This window comes from Emys orbicularis, chromosome 3 (assembly GCF_028017835.1).
Source record: "Emys orbicularis isolate rEmyOrb1 chromosome 3, rEmyOrb1.hap1, whole genome shotgun sequence".
In the NCBI taxonomy this organism is placed as follows: domain Eukaryota; kingdom Metazoa; phylum Chordata; order Testudines; family Emydidae; genus Emys; species Emys orbicularis.
In genome coordinates, this window is record NC_088685.1 from 129,793,834 (window position 1) to 129,806,526 (window position 12,693).

Sequence of the window (12,693 nt, forward strand, 5' to 3'; positions counted from 1 at the left end):
CCATAATGTCCTGTACTATGTATTTTTGTTTGATCCTCCTCCAAAGCTCTTCATTGGTGATTTTTCTTCCCCCCCCCCCCCCCCTTTCCCCTTTCTGGCCATCTGATGTCTAAGATAGTTGCTCAAATAACCTAGGAGTGTAGATAAGGTCTGAATGAGTTTTCAAGTTTCAGCACCAAATAGTAAGACAGATTTTTACAACAGCATTAAATATTCAAAGTTTAGTTTGGAGGGAAGGGTTTCTGTTTCTTAAGATTGGCTTTAGGGTTATGAAGGCATGTCTGGCAGATCAGGTGGTGATGTACCACATTATTTAAAAGGGCGGGAGGGGGCTGATGGCCTGGGGCTAGAGAGTGAGTATATATGTATTCAGTTGTGGAATGTGACCTTATCTGTGGGGTTCTAAACTTTGCCATTACCTAGTATATTCTCTGATTTGTGGGCAAAGACATCAGACCCATGAAAATGGATCCATGCAGAACATTATTTTCAGATAGCAATTACTACAGGTAAGTAATTATGCTTGGAATAGCAACTTATAACAATCAACTGTGGAGATTGATATTAAACATAGGTTGCTTAGTGGTTGTTCAGTCAAGCTAGAATTTCTCCTAGATCAGTGTTTTGCATTACTGGCTCAAAATGCTTGTGTACAAATCTTCCAAGTCACTTTCTGTTGTCTTCATACATTAGCTTGCATATTGTACAGTTTTTTTATGACTGAGAAAGAATGACCATATTTTCCTGTAGCTTAATTGGTTTTAACTACAACAGGTATTCACACGCAGTCACCATCTTTTTGGATATATTTTATTCTCCCATTGTAACTTCTAAGCTTCCAGGAGACTAGTACTAACTCCATGTAACTTGAATATTTTCTTTTTCATTTATGACACATGAATACAGTAGTGTAGTCGAGAGTAAATGCAGGTGAACAGAATTTACCCACTTCTGATAGGGGGAATATGGAGTTTAGTTTAGTTTATCCACTTTTTACCACTACACAACTGTATGAAATATTAGCAACATAAAAAATTGTCTGCTCTTAAAAAAATGTTAATTCAGTGGTATCATCAAAAAGTGTACCAGAACTTGTTGAAATTATTTTGCAATGAAATTTTTAAAAATCAGGTACTTTCCATTATTAGAAATGTTTTAAGATGGAACAAGAAGATAGGGATGTCATACTTTTATTTAAGGAAGCCATAAAATATCATTACATAAAGACTTGAGGAAAATATTACAGCTTGATTCCAATCAAATAGTTCGGTTTGAATTTTAGCATTCTGCAACACACAAAAATGATGTTATGAATGAAAAACTCTGGCTGAAAAACAATGTTTAGAAAAAAAGTCATTAATATAAAACTGAAAGAATTTTAAAAATCAAGTGTACTTTTCTCTTGGTTTCTCCAAGCTGAGTGAAATGCAAAGAATAAACAATATAAAAAGCTACACAATATCAGGTTCTCATATGCTAGCTCAGTGCTAGAATGTTTGGATTGTAAATACTTAGAGACATTGTTCTTTTACAATACTTTCACTGGAATTTAATAAAAAAAATTGGTCTAAATTTTTATGTAAGGTTATTTTCACAAAACTTAAATTATGGGCCAATTTTAGCCTGACAAAAACTCCCTTTAATTAAATTCATTCATGACATTCACATACATGAGTATTTGAAAGTTTCAGTCTCAGATGTCCAAAAAATCCTCTCTACGTTTCTTAATGCTTGCTGAATTATTAGTTGCATGTTTCTAGAAAATTTGTATTAGATTTTGGTCACACTGCATCATTTCAAGGAGTATTATTTTGGTTCAGATATAGTCATAAGCATAAGACTGAGTTAGGCATTTTATAATTTTTACAGCAGGTTACTTATACTTTTTTACTTTGGACGTATGCAAAATAAGATGCATAATTAACATGTACATGGCTGCAAAAATGTCTTTTAATTTTTATCTAACATTTTTAAAAAAGGTAGCAGAAATGACCATACAGAGGATAAAACTTTCAGTTGTGTTAACTTTTACATACAAGATGAAATAGAGACACAAGAGGAAATAAAAATATGAGAAGGTGATAGAAAGAAACTGAAGAAGGGGAGGAAGCGAGGCGAAGGCACTGGAAGGAGTCATAAACTGACCTACAGTTCATTCTGCTGTTTCTATAAAGTCTGCCATATATCAGTGAACCAATCTATACAATTTTTCTTAAAGAAGATCCTTTATATCGCTAGCAGTGCAGCCAGACCAGTATACCAAGTCTCCGTCATTGGACTGGATTTTTATTTCCACTGAAGAACACGTTTTTTAGTCACTATCAGGGTTCTGTACAGCTATTGCTTCTTAGAATAATCAAGGTTCCTTATGGTACCAACTAACCCCAGAATAATGTGTACTCCTTTAAGTACAAATGTCAGATGACATAAAGTTAATTTTACTCTTGAGCTCCTTCCAGAATTGCATTATACTGGGGCAACTCCACAGAGATTAACCAAATTGGCACCTGTTTCCTAACAATGTCCGCGTTTATTGCTACTAATAGCTCCAGATTTAAATAATTTATATGGGGGTCCAGATAACCCCCAGATATTTCAGATAACAGATTCCATGTAAGTAAAGCAAAATTTCTTTTATTGGATAATCAAAATTGTGTTCTTTTTCAGATATTTAGTTCACTGTCTTCAGTCAGAGCTTAACAATTACATGCCAGCATTCCTTGATGATCCAGACGAAAATAATCCTCAAAGGCCTAAAATAGGTTAGTCTTGCTTGGTCTTTTTGTCTTGCTATTAAATCAATAGTCTATAGCAGGGGTGGGCAAACTTTTTGGCCTGAGGGCCACATCTGGGTATGGAAATTGTATGGCGGACTATGAATGTTTACGGTTCCCGGCCAATGGGAGCTGCAGGGGCGGCACTTGGGGTAGGGGCAGCGTGCGGAGCCCCCTGGCTGCCCCTATGCTTCCGGGAGCCACGCAGAGCCATGGCACGTGCAGAGCAGGGCAAGCCCCGGACCCCGCTCCCCATCAGGAGCTCGGGGGCCAGATTAAAATGTCTGAAGGGCCGGCTGTGGCCTCCGGGCCGTAGTTTTCCCACACCTAGTCTATAGCCACTGTTAATGGATTGAGTTGGTCTATCTTACCATTGATGTGAAATTTACATGTTCTCACTAACACCTTTAGTTGTGTGTAAATCCAGTATATATGGATAATAGACTAGACTCTTTGGGATGGAATTTACATGAAAAATACTCTTTAAAATAAAGGTAAACTCACATTAGATAATGTCTTGGGAAGAACACTTGAAATGTTTGGTTAATCAGTGTTGTAGATAAAGAAATTAGCTTTTGGAAAGTGGGGAGTGTATCTATGTAATAGAATTCCAGATAATTAGCATTTACTGGTATGTCTTCCACTGACAAAAATGTTAAATAATATACTCAGGTTTGAACAAAAACATTTACGTTCTTCTAAAATAAAATATAAAGTTTAGATCTTTTGGATAAGAAGGTTGAGATTAGAACATTTTTCTGTGTTGCGGAATTTTTTTTTAAAAATAGAAAAATATTGATTAAAAAGCAGTTTTTCACCTAGCAGTTTCTGTATTTCATTTACTGTTGTCTCAGATATTTGGCTTGAATAAGGGTTTGTGTCATTGTCCAGCTTCCTCTTTTGCATGATCCTGAAGTATAGTCAGTTGCTATGGTGATGGGTGCCATATAAAAACCTAGATAGTTGTAAGTTTTCATTTGACATTACAAATGATTGTATGGAAACAAGAAGAAATTTCATTGTTTTAACTGGGATCAAGTAGGGGTGTAGGAAGGAGGACTATGCAAAAAAAAAAAAAAAAAAAAAAATACAAACTAGGAAATGTGAAGAAAAATGAGAAACTAGGGAAAGGCTTTGTTTAGTGCATATTAAAGCTTCTTCAAGTGTGAAAGCCCTTTACAATTTAAAAACTATTCAACCTTCATTTTGATCTTTGCTTATAACCTTTAGCTGGCAAACAACATCTCAGGAAAAATGTTTTTAGTCATCACAATTACAATATTGTATATAAAGAAAAGGTATAATATTCTGATCTGACTGAAAATGTAAATATGTTCTCACATGGTGACCTGCACTGTGGAGCGAAAGAGTATGTTTACATCTTTCTGAGATCTGAATTATATAAAGCTTAGTAGGTAATAATGTGAGTCTGCACTATACGGTCAGATGTGACTCTATTGCATTTTCCACATTAAAGTCTATCCTGGTATTCACTGTGTTTAAGTACTAAGTGTTTTCAAGTAATTTTATAGGTTTTAGCATTGAAACATTTAGGGGATGATTTTTGTCAATCACATGACTTTTTTAAATTTTTGAGCAAAGGTGAAAATAGTATGGCTGATTTATTTAATAAGAACTTCAAGTTCTAGTAATTCCACATGTATGTTTAAAAAAAGAGCACAACTCCCCTGCCCCCAAACAACTCCCACCATCTTTGGGCATTAATGATAGTGTTTCTTCATCTGAAAAACTAAACATGCTCTACAGACTATTAATAAACTTTCTTATCAGGAAGTCTCTAGCACTGTTTTAGTTACGTTTTTGAGTTAAAGCTAGGAGGGGGAGTGCAAAGTGTCTATTTATAATGTAGTTGTAGAAAGATGGAACTAAAATAATAATTTAAAAAAAAACCACCCTAGACATTTGTGAGCAAGAGGACATTTTATGTAATTTTAACTACTTTATGTGCCATATATTAATTTGGGCTTACAATACAATCCTTGGCTATATTCTGTTAGAAGTGGAAAAACCAATAATTATTTGTCTTCTGCCAAAAAGCATGCTATTTATCACTAGTATGGAATAGCTTAAATGCGTTTTATGCATAGGAACTCTAACTTGCAAGAATTTTTTACTGTATTTATTTTGTGTTGGAATCAAAAGAGTATAATTAGTTGGTTTCTGTAATTGCATAGCTTAATAAAATGCTATGAAGATTCAACTTTAATCACTTAGCTTTCTATTTTTAAAATAGATTTTTATAAGTTATTGGAATATATTATGGAATAAACAGATATCAAGTGTGTAGGTGCCATTCTGGAACAGTGTTCTAAATTGTCTTTCATAATTCATGTAATAGTACCCAATATCAATATTAAATTCCATTTGGATGCCTGAACCTATGGTTTTGTTAAACCCTAAATACTAATGTGTACTAATACATTCTTTTGTCTCTGTAGATGATGTCTTGCATACACTAACTGGAGCTATGTCCCTGTTGCGACGATGTAGAGTGAATGCTGCACTGACTATACAGCTCTTCTCCCAGCTCTTCCACTTTATCAACATGTGGCTTTTTAATAGATTGGTTACTGACCCAGATTCAGGATTGTGTTCTCATTACTGGGGAGCCATCATCCGTCAGCAGTTGGGCCATATAGAGGCCTGGGCAGAAAAACAGGGCCTAGAGCTGGCTGCTGATTGCCACCTAAGCAGGATAGTGCAGGTGAGTATTGTTGTTCTTGGTTCTCAGTGAAACGTACTCCTCATAAGGTTTTTTCAAATATACAGCATGATTTAATTGTGTAAATGTATTCTAGAACCCCTGGTTCAGTGTGTAGAGTTGTAAAAGCCTCTCTGTATATTAGTGCAATCCATTTACTGAAAATGAACTGAATATCTGGATGTGTTTTTTCCCCAAGAGAATCAAATCAGTTTCTTCCTAATACGCTGAGTTTGATTAGTTTGCATGGATATAGTAGCAGGAAAATTAATGTTACCTAATTTAGGGTTCCCTTGGTTCCTGAACTAAGAGGAAGAGTATTTGTGTTGCAGAAGAGAAGAGGGATTTTGAAAATGAAGTTTACATCACTTTTGCAGCAATTCTGGCTTCTTGCTTCATGGTGTCCTCTGCTCTGCCTTCTCTGTAGACAAAAGGAAACTGTGAAATAAATAAGAACTGTGGTTATATTTCATTCTTAAATTATAATTAAGTCTCCGGTGGTTTTTTTTTTTTTTTAAAGGCAACTACACTACTTACCATGGATAAATACTCACATGATGACATTCCAAATATTAACAGTACCTGCTTTAAGTTGAATTCTCTACAGCTACAGGCATTACTGCAGAATTATCACTGTGCTCCAGATGAACCATTTATCCCAACAGTAAGTCATTTAATGCATTGTTCAACATTTCTGGGGAAAATACTTTGGCTATAGAGTTTAATCACCACTTGCCTGTAAAATAGTAAATGTATTGATTGAATATCACTTTTATAGGTGTAGTAATAAGAAATAGTGTTAAAATCTTTACTGTAGAAATTAAATGAAAGGCTCAAATATTTTGTTTTCTCTAAAGAGTAGGTGAAAATTCTTCATCTGAGTAGTATTCCTTCAGAACAGGCTGTTGGAAACATCATCAGATGAACAAATGGATACATACAACCTGCTGCCCATGCGTGGCACAACATTCACATTGCTATTTTTAGTGTGCTAACTCTGTCTGCCTGTGCTGGGAATCACACCTCCCACCCGCAGAGTAGCCCTAAGATCTTAGAATAAGCCATAAGTCACAGGATAGCTTTTTCTCCTAAGATTTTTCATATTAAAAAGGTAAAAGTTTAAGCAATGTTTTTAGTGTTCTAAACATTTTATTTTAATACAGTAACAAATATGTTAGTGTGCATATGCAAATGCCTTTTGTTTAGTAGTGTTCTTGCACTGAACCATTTGTAAAGTCTTCATAACTAGGGTAGAGCTGACTCCACAGCATAATTTTAAATGTCTACCAATTGAAAATTTGAATATGGCCTAAATTTGAAAATAAACACAATTCTCCATACTCTTCTTTACTGCAGAACATAGCTTAATTTAAACTGCCATTTTACAAGCAAGATGCACCCATCATTTTTTATTCATTCATTTGCTGTTAGAGACCCGGAAACAATTGATTAAATCATCATCTTTGCATTAATAACACTGTTTGCTTTTTTCCTTTGCTTTTTTTTTTTTTTTTTTTTAAGCAACCTTTGCTGGTAGTTACTTTATAATGGTATCCAGGATACCATAATTCATTATATACTAGAAAAGACTCAGTACACCGGGACATATCCCTAAAGTCTGAGAAGAGGTCCTAGATTCTAACAGAAGAGAATCCAAGTTGCTCTGAACTCACCCTCATTGGATACTTGGGAGATCTGAAGGAGTTAGGATTTTTCAGATCCAAGACTGCGTGTTAGTTTTTTGTGTTTTGGAACCAACACCTATTTGGGGCCCTACTTTGAGGTCTTTCAAGGCTCTGCACTGTGAGTTGAGTGATGCAAATCAGTCTTTGATCCTGAATCCTCCTCACTCTCTAAAGCTCTTGTGGCCTGCTTGAAATTTGCAAAAGCTGTTGTCTAGATTTCAATTCATGCTTTCATGAAGCTCTGTTCTCTTAATTGTGAATCCAGATCAGATGCTGAAGGCTTGTCTACAGCGGCACTTCTGTAGATCTCTTCAATGTATATGCTGCCTACACCGACGGGAGGGTTTCTCCCATTGGCTTACGTAATCTGCATCCCTGAGAGGTGCTAGCTAGGTTGAAGGAAGAATTCTGTGAACCGAGTGCTATGTGCACCTGGAGTTAGGTCAGTTTAACTATCTCGCTTGGGGGGAGTGTGCATTTTTCACACCCCTGAGCAATGTAGTTGGGTCAACCTAACTTTTTAGAGTAGACCAGGCATTATTTTGAGAAAGCAGTAGTTTAGTCTCTGTCTAATGGTACCGTCTATCTTACATATAGTTTTATACTGTTGCCCATCATTGTCGTATCTGAGTGCCTTCCATGTAAAATTGATAGCAATAGCAAAGTCTCTAATGGACTTCATGAAGTGTCTATCATTTTTCCCCTTTTTGGGGTGAAAATATGCTTAAGGTAGGGTTTTGGTTTTGATTATTTTTTTTAAGGTTGATTTGGTTCAACATTTTGTATTGGTTGATGGGCTTTTTTGCAAGGGGAGTGTCATTCTTATGGCACAGAGGTTTCGTAGTATTACCTAAAGACAGTCAGATTCTGGATTTGCCTGATCTCCTCTGGAAATTGGTTCCATTTCTGGATCCCCTCAACTGAGAATCCTTTATCCTTAATCTCTAAGTGGCAGGGAAGACAGGAGCAATGATCTCTGGGAGTCTTTGACGTCTCCAAACAAAATCTAAGATCACAAGAATTGGCACCACTGACCTTCAGTATGCAGATGACTGTCATTCTTACACACACACAGGCTGACCTGCAAAACACCCTAAATCTTTTTGCAGATGCCTATCATAGTCTGGATCTCTCTCTCTCTCTCTCAACATCAGGAAAACCAAGGTACTCTATCAGCCCTCACCTGTACAAACTACTCTTTGTACTCCATAAATCACCATCAGTGGAGACCCCCTGGAAAATGTGGACCATTTTCCATACCTTGGCAGCCACCTCTCCCAAACAGCTAGCATTGGCACAGAAATTGAATACAGGATCCGCTGTGCCAGCACATCCTTTGGAAGACTACTCAAACGAGTCTTCAATTATAGGGATTTGCAAGCAGGTACCAAGATTTTGGTTTACAAGGCAGTTGTCATCCCCACCCTTCTTTATGGGTGCGAGACCTGCGTAACCTACAGACTACATCTCAAGTGGCTGTAGTGGTTCCAACAGCACTGCCTCAGGAGGATTCTCAGGATCAGCTGGGAAGACGGGCACACTAACATCAGCATTCTCTCTGCAGCCAACATGAGCAGTATAGAAGCGCAGGTCATGAAATACCAACTCCGCTGGACTGGCCACTGTGTACATATGCCTGACACTCACCTCCTGAAGCAAATACTCTTCTCTCAGTTAAGTCAGGGAAGAAGGGCTCGCGGAGGGCAGCAGAAGTGTTTCAAAGACATACTGAAAGTACGTCTTAAAAAGGGAGGCACCAACCCAACAAACTGGGAGGACTTGGCACGGAACAGAACATAGTGACGCCACACCATACACCAAGCCACAGCTCACTTTGAGGAGAACAGACGTGCTCATGAGACAGAGAAGTAACAAAGGAGGAAAGAGAGGGCATAACAGTCCAGCCAACAATTGTCTCCTCCAAGATTACACCTGTCACTTCTGTGGGAAAATCTGCAGTGCAAGAATTGGGCTCCTCAGCCACTTAAAAACTCACCAATGAACCCTCTTGGCAGACATCATCCTCGCATCGAGGGATAGCTGAAGAAGATTCTCATGTGCTTTGTCTTGATCTTTGTGATCTGTGTTGTCCCAGAGAAGCACAGCTGTCAAAATGGTTCATAGATCAAAATTTGGTCTATAATTTAGAACTGGGGCTTGTTCCATTAATTGCTTTGAAGATTAGGACCAAAGCCTTAAACCGGCATTGAAAGCTGACCAGAAGCCAGTATAACAGGTTTTCAAACTGTGGGTCAGGACCCCAAAGTGGGTCGCAACCCCATTTTAATGGGGTTGCCCGGGCTGGTATTAGACTTGTTGGGACCTGGGACCGAAGCCCGAGCCCCACTGCCCAGGGCCAAAATCAAAACTCAACTGCTTCAGCTCTGGGTGGCGGGCCTCAGGTTACAGACATCCTTCCTGGGGTTGAAGCCCTTGGGCTTCGGCTTTGGCCCCCTACCCAGGGCGGCGGGGTTCGGATTTTGTGTCACACACACACACACACACACACACCCCGCGCTCGGGGTCATGTAGTAAATTTTGTTGTCAAAAGGGGGTCACGGTGCAATGAAGTTTTGAGAACCCCTGCAGTATAAGGACTCGAGTACCAGTCTGATGTGCTCACCGCGACCTAAACCATGGAGAAGGCCGGCAACCACATTCTGTACCAGCTGAAAGCTGTGCTCTATCTTGACTTTTACCTTCAGATACAGTGAGTTACAGTAATTCAGCCTGGAGGTGACAAATGCATGGATCATTGTGGAAAGGATTTTGTTTGCTAGGGAGATGGAAGAGAAAGAAGGCATTTTTATGTACTGATATCTGGTCATCCACACTTAGTAAGAGTCACACACTGTTTAGCTATTCTCAGGATTATCACTGCTATTAAGTTGGTCCACTGCGGAGGGGATCTGCAGAGACAGTCATAAGAAAAAAAAAAATACTTGCCAGTAACAAGAGTTTTGTTCTGTATATCCTCATTTAACCCCCCCTCCTTCCATTCTACTTTGGAGTGTTAAATATCAGAGGGGTAGCCGTGTTAGTCTGGATCTGTAAAAAGCGACAGACTCCTGTGGCACCTTATAGACTAACAGACGTATTGGAGCATAAGCTTTTGTGTGTGAATACGCACTTCGTCAGACGCATGTATTCACCCACGAAAGCTTATGCTCCAATACGTCTGCAGTGTTAAAGTCATTTCTTCTGATTTGGAGAGGAACTGAGGAATGGTTAGCGTGGTGGGGTCTTTTATATCTGCTTCTTAAACACTATCTGTGGAGCATCTTGCCCATTCAGAACATTCACATTTCAGGTTAAAATTTTCCAAGGTTTCTTTGACCTGCAGTGACATTTTTAGAAGATTGAGTATAAGAAGAGAGAGTCAAAATGTCTTATTTATTTTTTAAAATGTGGTGGTGTTTGAACAGCTCTAGAGTGGAAGCAACTAGAGAGAGAATCGTGGCATGGAGATGGTCTTCCCTTTGAATGTTCCGATGAAAAGATGTGACAATTGGTAGCTTTTGAATTTCTTTTGCTAAGCTCATAAAAAGCTCAATTAAGGAAGACCTCACTGTGTATACATATGTTGCTAATTTAGCTGCACAGTGAAAAGCGTTCTGAAGTTGTACATGAAACTTTGCAAGATATGAAGGGCTGCTTTGCACTATATAATGTGTGCAAGTGGGAGCATCACTCTGATGTACCTTTGATTATTCCAAAAGTTTTTATGATATGGGCCCCTTTGGATTTATTTACTATGGCACAGGATAAGGGCCCTCCCTCCAGTGAACCTTCTAAGAACTGTGGGACATGGCATTCTGGTAGCAAATAGCTAACTAGGCCCAGATTATGGAATTGTACATGATCATCAATTTTTTATGAGCCACTAGAGCTTTCATATTCTGGAATAAGCAGCCCCTTTTAATGCATTTCCCCCCTATCTTTTGTACAAAAAAGGACAAAATATTGTACAAAAATTATTAGACCCAAGACACAAGAAGTGTCATAATTAAGGTTGCCATGTGCACTTGACTGGGCATATGCATTACAGTATAGTTTTTAATTACATGATCACATACTAATTCTCAAATGCAGACCTCATGTAAAATGTCTAATATATGTTCATTGGTGTATTGACTTACGTTAAAAAAGAGACGATATTAGAAGATGCTACACAGGGTTGGAGAATGAAGTTGCATGATATTGGATTTGATAAAGCTTGTGTTGTAATATATAGGCACGTGTGTGGGGGTAGAGTTGAGGTTTTATGTGCAACTTTAGCTTTGTAATTTCCTGAATTTTGGCTGCTTAATGATGCAATCATAACGTTCTCTTTATATATATATATTTAATTATTTAATAGTGGAATTAATTTAGCCCTTTAAACATAACAATGTCCTTTTGTCTTATGTCCAGGAGTTGATAGAGAATGTAGTGGCTGTTGCAGAAAATACAGCTGATGAACTAGCTCGTAGTGATGGCAGAGAAGTCCAGCTAGAAGAGGATCCTGATCTACAGCTGCCTTTTCTTTTGCCAGAAGATGGCTATTCATGTGATGTTGTCAGAAACATTCCAAGTGGTTTACAAGAATTTTTAGATCCACTATGCCAGAGAGGTCAGTCCTGCTACTGTTAAACTGTATATTAATGTTATTTTTCTGTAGTATAGTAAATGTAGAACTTGAGGTATCTTTAGAGGTATTTATTGTTTTTTCCCCCCTCAATCACAATAGTGTTCAATCCTTATTTCATTATCCTTTGCTTTACACTTTCATTAAACTATTTAAATTTACCCCACTCACATGGTATGTAAAACTTCTATATACTTTTCTGAATTTTACTTTCGTATGACATTGTGAATCCCCTTGGCATAATGCATGTTTATTTCAGGCTTCTAAATAATTGAAGTGAGCTTCTGTGTATTGGCAGCGTGTGTTTAGTAAGCACCTACATCAAGGTCTTTATACATGGACCTGTAGAAAGAGAGAAATGTTCCCTGTGTGGTCCTTCCTTTTGTAAAGTGCTACCACTTCGGATCCTGCAGAAATGAAAAATAACAGGAAAGACAGGAGAAACATGGCATGAAAGAAAATTGGGAGAAAGTGCATAAACTGAAAGAGGAGGGGAAAAGGGCTTAGTGTCTCCTTCGTGTTCCACCAAGTCTTTCAAAGGCACAATACTACCAAGAACTGCTGCTTGGGTTATACAGCCAGTCCTCTCTCTGTAGAACACTTTAAGCTCAAAGGAGTCATAAATGACCCCTTAATGTTTGCTAAGCACATTGGGTTCCTCCGGTGGAAGATGCTATAAAGAACTGTAAGGTTGTGGTGTTAATCGTGCTTGTGACGGTGTAATTCTTACATGCCTGTAATCTTTTGTTCAGCATACACCATTCAAAACATTTTAACAGATAAGGATAAATATTGCTGTATGGTAGTAATGCACAAGCAAAACTGTTATTTTTAGCTGTTTCACCAGCTAATTCTTCAAGTGAGTGGCACATGTTCACTTGTGCT

The 12,693-nt window shown here is 37.9% G+C and overlaps 1 protein-coding gene across 7 annotated transcripts in view; it reads left to right on the forward strand.

The window, feature by feature from the left end:
• The window catches only part of AFDN (afadin, adherens junction formation factor), a 213,834-nt gene that overhangs the window by 143,843 nt on the left and 57,298 nt on the right, over window positions 1-12,693 (forward strand). For all 7 annotated transcript variants that reach the window (XM_065400880.1, XM_065400877.1, XM_065400878.1 and 4 more), the window contains 4 exons: window positions 2,668-2,762; window positions 5,234-5,499; window positions 6,017-6,160; window positions 11,595-11,793. In XM_065400880.1, coding sequence (XP_065256952.1) covers window positions 2,668-2,762; window positions 5,234-5,499; window positions 6,017-6,160; window positions 11,595-11,793 — 704 coding nt within the window. The remainder of the gene's footprint in view (window positions 1-2,667; window positions 2,763-5,233; window positions 5,500-6,016; window positions 6,161-11,594; window positions 11,794-12,693) is intronic.